The following is an 8,146-nucleotide window of genomic DNA, read 5'->3' on the forward strand; positions in this document are numbered from 1 at the left end:
TGTATATATGGTCATGCGAAAGTATAGCCTGGTTTAGTCTTGGGTTTAGCATATCCCAGTACATGATCTGAGGCTTACTTTACCCAGACTTAACACAATGGGTCATTATTTAACAAGGCCGACATGTGACACTGGATTTGCACTTGCCTTTTAAATTCAAATGAAGCAGTAAGTAGCAGCCAGGTGCGGATAATGACATGTGGCTTGATCAGTGTGGCCACCTCTAGAAAGGGGGTTTGATACTGTACCTGGATATAACTAACTATATTCAGTTCTTGGGTCACAGGTACTGTCACTAATAAATGACAGACTAATTCCAGGCTATTTAGAATGGGAAGGGGGGGTAAAATTTATGGCCTATGGCATGATTTACACCAGTCTTGGCCCTAGAGCCAGGAGATGTACATTTCATATGGGGCCTATGTCACTTCATAAATGAAGCGCACAATGCTGCTTGTAGTTAGCGTGCATATTCCAATTGATGCCAAAGTTTCTGGTGCAAACGACAAATCTGGTAGGACTGTTGGGCATGGCAAGGGCAGGTCCCTGTTTGGGGAAGTGGCACAATCTTTAGTGTTAAACCTCTTGCACAACTTTACTTGTCAAAACCACTTTGGGTAAGTATGAATACAGCAATGCCTAATTCATAAAGTTAGCATCACTTTTATACTGGGATAAGTAATCAAAAGGTTAAATGGACCCCAAGAGTAAATCTAAACTACAGCTCATTCCAAAAAATGACTTTTTGCATTGCTGTATCCTAAATCTTTTCTCTACCGAAAACCTTTCCACTGAACTAGGGTGTAAATTTATCTTCAACTTTTTTATTTTTAGATTTGGTAAAAAGTCGCCTCTACTGGCTTGACTTGAAACTGCATCAACTCTGTAGTGTGGACCTTAGTGGACAAGATCGACGGATTATTCTGAAGTCTTATGAATTTCTCGCTTATCCTCTTGCACTTACTATATTTGAGGTAAATGCAAAGCCCTGCCAAGGACATTGGTTGCACTTTACCAGCTGTCTATATACATTTATTTTGATTCTAGGATAGGGTCTATTGGATTGATGGTGAGAATGAAGCAATCTATGGTGCCAACAAGTTTACTGGGCAAGAATTGGAAACCTTGGTGAACAACTTAAATGATGCTCAAGATATCATTGTGTATCATGAACTCATCCAGCCTCCAGGTAAAATGCTTTTATTGTGTAATTTGAAATTTTGGTTACTCCTATGGAAATGCACAATAATTCTGTAAACCATAACTCGAGCATCTCTTTAACAGGTAAAAACTGGTGTAATGACAGACTTGACAATGGTGGATGTGAGTATCTGTGCGTGCCTGCTCCACAGATAAATGACCGCTCTCCAAAATATACCTGTGTATGCCCGACTGGCTTACAACTTTATGATGACCGAAAGTGTAGAAGAGGTATGTATTTTAAACCAGGGGTGTAGCTGGAGGGGGTTGGATACACAAGTTGGGCAGGTGCCAAGGTGCAGTAAGGACCTCTCCAACACTACACAGGAGCCACAGCTGCTCTGCAGCTTATAATGAAACTGCTAAGTAGAATTGGTAAATAACTCTGACTTGCACTTCGAGGAGCTCCTCAGTTCAACATTTGCTCTCTAATGCAGGGTCCGTTCAGTCTCCACATATAAGGGTTATTTTGGAGTTAGCTGCTCACAATTTACACTTTACTGTGCAGAGAACATCTGACTTGGCAGCACAACTGTGAAGACTTCTAATGAAATGTCTTTCTAATATAGCCAGAAACTTCTAAACGACTATGACGCACCTAGGTTTTAGAGGAGGAAAATAGGGAAAAAAAATTTTGAAGCAAAAACTGGTAAAATATTTAATATATGGGAGTTGTAGTTTTGCAACAGCTGCAAGGCCACATTGACAGGTGACCCTGCAGCTGTACGGGGATGCATAGAGCGTTTTTTTTTGCGGGGCCAGCTGTACTTTTTAGCTATACCATTTTGGGGGATATCTATTGCTTAGATCACCTTTTATTGAAAAAAAGAGCTGATTTAGAACTTTTATTTATTTCATATTTTTAAAGCGGGTTTTTTTTTTTACTATTTTATTCCCCCCCCGGGGGCTTGAACCTGCGGTCACTTGATCGCAAGTCCCATAGACGGCAATACAACTGTATTGCCGTCTATGGGACATTCTGTGTATTAGTATTACGGCTGGTCATAGACCCAGCCGCAATACTAATATATAGCAGTGACAGGCCTGGGAGCCTCATTAGGCTCCCGGCTGTCACCCGAACAGGTCGGCTCCTGCGATATCGCCGCGCAGGAGCCGGCCTGCAACTTTACAGGTACGGGGCCGGTGGGGACCGGCCCCGGGGGAGAAGGGGCTGCTGATACTGACCCGGCATCCGCTGTACTAGAGGCGGATGCCGGGGAGGGATGGACGCCGGGGCCTGAGACATCGCTACGATCCTCTCCCCTGCATGAAGCCAGCGGCGGGGGGACGGAGGAGCCCCTGCCGCTGCTGGCTTCATGCGGGGCAGAGGAGCGCAGCGATGTCGCAGGCACCTGTAATGGCGTCTATCACTTACCGGCTTCCGCCTCTCTATTACAGCGGATGCCAGGCGCCACCTTCAGACTATAAGACGCACCCTTCTTTTCCCCAAAAATTTTGTGGAAAAAAGTGCGTCTTATAGTCCGAAAAATACGGTATATTGCAGAGTTCTGTTTCCTCCTCCACTGAACAGCTGAGTTACTAATTTGTGTATACAAGGAGGATACTGCTGGAAAAGCTGATGCAGAATTTAGCAACTTCAGTATAAGTTTGACACTACTTGACTCCAAAGATGCGGTGTTTACCACCTCACAGAATATGGCAATTAATCAGTTAACTAGGCAATAGATTTGAATAGATGTGTGGAGATGGATTCTTGGAAAAAATCCATTGTCAAATTTTTTCTATATTGATACCTCATTACCTGAAGGTTGAAAGACTTGTAGCTGATGGGTTTTTATCTTTACTCTTAACAGTGCCTTGCAAGCATGTTCATACACCTTGAACTTCTCATGTTTTCTCACCTTACAACCACAAATTAAAATGTTTTATTTAAACTTTAAATAGACAAACGGCTTGGAAAATGTTTTTTATAACCTAACCCTGCTTTAAACTTCACTACTTTATCTCTGACCTGTCTGGTAACTTCCTTGGTCTTCATGATGCAGTTTGTTCTCTAGTGTTCTCTTACAAGCCACTGAGGCCTTCACAGAACAGGTGTATTTATACTGAGACTGAATTACACACAGCTGGACTCTAATAACTAAGTGACTTCTGAAGGCAATTGGTTGAACTGGATTTTATTTAGGGTTATCAGGGTACAGGGGGAGGGGGTGAATATTTGTGCACATCACTTTTCAGATTTGACTTAAAATTTTGAAAGCCTTGTATCATTTTCATCCCATTTCAGTTATGTGCTACCTTGAAATTTGAAGTGATTGGCCAAAACAAATACATATGTTTGTGGTTGTAAGGTGGCAAAATGTGAAGTTCAAGGGGTAGGAATACTTTCAAGGCACTATAAATTCCCAAGGTGTCTTTTTAAATTGTAACGTGTGTAAAAAAAAAAAAAAAAAAAAAAAAAAAAACAAAAAACCTATTTTTAGAAAAACGCACTCCAACTTTCCTATAATAGCCATGGCTTGTTAGTGGGCTTTGTTGTGTATTGCACAAATTCATGTTCAATGTGGGATTTAAGGCTTAGTCACTGTCATCTGTACACGTATTCATTTTGTTTTAAGGGATTTTCAATGTGTCCTTGACGTGTCTGATTCACATACTCGTGTAAATGTGATCCTGACTTGTGGCTCTTTTGGCTTAGGTCGGCCCTAATTATTAATGTCCTTTAACCTTTTCTGATAGCTTATATAAACTACTCTGAGAATAAACTTTTTGTCTGTTTAAAGGTAGTGAAGACCGTAGTACCATTTCTATAGGATTACATCCTGAAAAAGCACTTCCAGAGGGTAAGTGCTTAGTATGACTCTTTTAGATACTAGTTATCAGTTTCCTAACCTGGTGAATTCTAGTGACCCTCTTCTACAAAATAAAGCCGGTCTTCTAGAACTAGCAGTCTGGGCTCTTAAAACTTCAAGCATCCTGCTCTGAAGGGTATTGCTTTTCTAAAGCCATCGTATAAGGATTTAATTTTCCAAAGACTGAGTATAAAAACAATGTTGCTGAGAATATTCTTTAATTCTATGCAGTTCGGCAAGTTTTCTGCATTCGTTTCAATGCAGCAAAAGCAGTTGCCTTTTCTCTCTACAGTTTTAGACTTCTCCCTTTAACCAAAGTGTATATTAGTGAAAAATCCTATGAAGGGGAGTCTTCCTGTAAGATTCAGTTCCTCTATACATGCTGACAATCCTTAAGACCACCCACAGTGGTCAATGCAGTTTTAGGTGGTTATATCAAAGTAATAGTACTGTGTAATACATCTTGTACATTCAACCATTTCTCTGTACATGTAGTTTCTCAAGTGTACCTTCGTATAATGGCCTGTTTGTGGCCAAACATTTGTTTCATTTTGTTTGTGGAAGTCCTCAAGCCAGCCTCGGACAGGTTAAATGCCATTTCCTTTAAGGTTATTACAAATAATGAATTCTCTGATAATCTTGGTTAGACCACAAAGCTAGAACTGGCGGTCCATTCCTTCTGCACATTCAGCATGACTGCAGCCAAGTGACTTGTTATAGACTCTGCTCCCATTCATTGAATAGGAGCACAGAGATGAAGTGCTTTTACGTTAGCCATCGTCTGACTGTAGTCATGCTGAATGTGCAGCAAATGTAGGGATGTTCTATGGTGTGGGACTTCTCAGAACCCAGCAATGATTACGTGCATAAGATAACCTGGCCACAATTTGAAGAAAAAAACATGGCTGGGTTTCTGAGAAGGCTCTCTCAAAAAATCCTGTATTTATGGTCTTACCCATTGGCATCAGGACAAGACTCGCCACTAAGCTTAAATTTAGACCAGCTTTAAAGCTGCAAAATTAATTGCTTGTATTTGAGAAAAATTAACTATTTGCATAAAACATAAAGATATTTTGCCATGAACTTTCATGAAATATGAAATGCAGTTAAGACAGATCATTGAAGGGAAATTTAACTACCCCAATGATCTTAAACGCATTCATCAATCTTTAATTTTCTTTTTATTGTAGAACCCAATAGTGACACCTCTATATATGAGGAACGTTCTACCAAGAGTGCATCTGCAGCTTGGGCAATTCTTCCCATCTGTAAGTATCTGAAGAGCGAAACAGGACATCAAGTTTCCACCTCTTATCCCCCAATCCCCTTAAAAATGCATTTAAAATGAAAAAAAAAAAAAAAAATTGCTTGGACAAGCTTAAAGTGTAAAACTTTTGATTTATTTTTTTTTTCTCTAGTGTTACTAGTTATGGTAGCATCGGGTGCTTACCTTATGTGGCGTAACTGGCAGCGAAAGAACATGAAAAGCATGAATTTTGATAATCCCGTATACCTTAAGACAACAGAAGAGGACCTCACAATAGATATTGGACGGCACAGCAGCAACATAGGACACACGTATCCAGCAGTAAGTGCTTTTACACTTTCAGGGGTGCCTTAAGTGCTTCAAGGGTTCTGTTAAATGGCCTTACTTTTTGAATGGACTGACAAGAAGCAGACTGTCCTGCAGGTGATTCCTCCAGCTATCTGCTATAATCTGTAGGAAAATACCCAGTAACCATTTCATTTGTCTTCTGTAGTGATGGACATGCCCTCCAGTGACTCATAACTGCTCTACTGACAAAGTGAGCAGGGTTATTCTGAGTTGGGGTGGGGGGGCTCATATGAGCATAATCAATGATCCCATTACCAATTCCTGAGTGTTAGTTGTTGCATTCCTATAGGAGAGCATGAAGTTCAATGGACATATGAGAAACTGTAGCGAGTCACCAGTTGTCACAGGAAAGTGGCAAAAATTGACTTTCCTCCTGGAATTCTTGGCATTCCCAAAATGCTATTCAGGAAATTGCCTTCCATGGCCACTAACTGCAGTCTCTGGGGTTAAATGGCTGCAGACCTCTCACCATCCCTAGCTGTTACACCAGGAGCCTACCTGTCATGTTTGGCTCAGGCTATGATTATGATCTAGCCAGAATGGCATACATAATCATGCTGCATGAACTACCCCCTCACAGATGCAGCTCTTGTAAATCAGCATTAGAATATCATACTATGTGTACAGTATTGTGGGGGGGGGGTTGCAGCGGTCCACTGGATCAGAAAAGTTGATCTAAACCCACTCTACAAGAGTGTCTGAACGGTTAGTGCTTGAGAGCAGCAGCAGCCTTAGACTTGTAACTTCAAAACAACACTTTCCATTGTAAAGGTGGTCATTCACTTTATAAATGTCCCCTAAGTTAGCCAATTCTTTCTGGCTTTACCTATAGCGTAGGGTGATCTCCTGTCCTGGCAGATGGTCTCATTTTTCCCTAATGACATGGGGAAGTAGGAGGATCAGGCATCTTGGTAACTTAACCATCCCTTTGGCAGCATCATTGACTGGGCATGCTGAGGGCATTTATTCCATTCTCATGATAAGAAATATTATGGTGGAGTCAGGAGAAATTGGCTGGGTGACCATTCATTTGGTCAATGGCTGTATTCCTATCACAATAAATCAGGGTGGATTTTCTGACCTTAGAGTTCCTGCATTTGTGGTTGTATCCACTGGCAACTGATCAAGACAACAAGACTGACCAAGATATTTTGACAATCTTTGAAACTCTGCAAAATGTTTAATTACCTGTAGATTAAGTGAAACATTTTTGCAGCTAGAAGTCTAAAATATGTGGTGGGAAGGGGTTAGAAATCCCCCCCCCCCCCCGACATATAGATACATGATCAGCTATATCCTAATTGAGCCTCAAAGGTTCAAATGCCCAGTTCAAGGTAATGGGAAGAGATGACTATTGTGTAATCAGTGGTCTAACTTAAGATTGAATACAATGGACACTAAATATCTTCTGTAGGAAATGTAGAAAGGTGAGAGGTTGTCTATGTGCAGATATCACTAACAAGACAAGTAAATGGCAACTTCATTTGTTTTTTTTTTCACCAGATATCGGTTGTAAATACAGAAGACGACATGTCATGAGCCCGGCTATACATAGTTGGCATTCACCATCCTCCTTCAGTCTACACCGCTTCAACAGGACTCTTTTGGTTCTAAGTGGTAACCAGTCCAGAAGCTGAACGCATCCTGCCCCAATTATGGAAGTGACTATTTTGTATGTGTGACACAGCTGTTATGAATGAAACCTGCAATGGAAACCTTTTGTATATATTTCTTAATAAGCTTGTTCAGCTTTTGAAAAGGTTACCATTTCATCCATAGCCCCCATACCTCTTATTTATGATTTTCAGTATTAGCAATCCTTCACTCCCACACAGGCCAAGTACTGTATAAAGCACTTTCCATAAAAGCCATATCCCAGCAATGATACTCTGTGCTATATATAGTGAATTCACCTGTACATAAATGTATAGGCAGTTGTACATATCTCTGAAAACACAATCACTATTCTGAAGCACTTTGAAGTCTTTTTGATTGTAAATATTTTTCTGTACACTGGGTCTTGTTTTTTTGTTTTGACTGGTTGGGGCAATGGCAATAGACTAAAAACAAAACGGGTTATTCATATGAAATTGCCAAATAACTTCTTAACCTTAAACAATTTTGTATGCGTGAATGCAGCTGTAAATGTGTATTGACTGACCTTTTTTCTAGAGGTATACAGGGGGTGAATTCCCTATCAAACACTGGATTCTTTTGAAAATAAAATGATTTACTATAAATCTGTCTTTATCAATTTTTTATTTTTTGAATGGAACCAGAGTGTTGGCAAGCACATAATGAAATGGGCACATATGGAATGATTCCGGTGTCTAATTACTGAAGTCTCAGATTCATTGCATCCTTCTCTGGTCTTTGTCCTTCTCATACAAAATCAAGGCAAGTAGAATGGATTTCTTCTTGGCAGGACAAGTGTAACAAATTGATCAGTAAGTCACATGAATATTCTCCAGTTTCCAATGACTTCTAAGTCATTAAACTATTCATTCTGCAAAGTGCT

At 40.3% G+C, this 8,146-nt stretch overlaps 1 protein-coding gene across 2 annotated transcripts in view; it reads left to right on the forward strand.

Annotated features, from left to right (window-relative positions):
• The window catches only part of VLDLR (very low density lipoprotein receptor), a 30,297-nt gene extending 22,429 nt beyond the window's left edge, over positions 1 to 7,868 (forward strand). The window contains exons 13-19 of one of the 2 annotated variants that reach the window (XM_075278938.1): positions 835 to 974; positions 1,048 to 1,189; positions 1,285 to 1,431; positions 3,945 to 4,004; positions 5,204 to 5,281; positions 5,432 to 5,601; positions 7,132 to 7,868. In XM_075278938.1, the coding sequence (XP_075135039.1) occupies positions 835 to 974; positions 1,048 to 1,189; positions 1,285 to 1,431; positions 3,945 to 4,004; positions 5,204 to 5,281; positions 5,432 to 5,601; positions 7,132 to 7,167 (773 nt within the window). In that variant the 3' untranslated portion in view covers positions 7,168 to 7,868. The remainder of the gene's footprint in view (positions 1 to 834; positions 975 to 1,047; positions 1,190 to 1,284; positions 1,432 to 3,944; positions 4,005 to 5,203; positions 5,282 to 5,431; positions 5,602 to 7,131) is intronic. The other variant, XM_075278929.1, reaches the window with a different exon arrangement.
• The last annotated feature ends 278 nt before the right edge of the window (positions 7,869 to 8,146 follow it).

This window comes from Leptodactylus fuscus, chromosome 1 (assembly GCF_031893055.1).
Source record: "Leptodactylus fuscus isolate aLepFus1 chromosome 1, aLepFus1.hap2, whole genome shotgun sequence".
NCBI classification, from domain to species: domain Eukaryota; kingdom Metazoa; phylum Chordata; class Amphibia; order Anura; family Leptodactylidae; genus Leptodactylus; species Leptodactylus fuscus.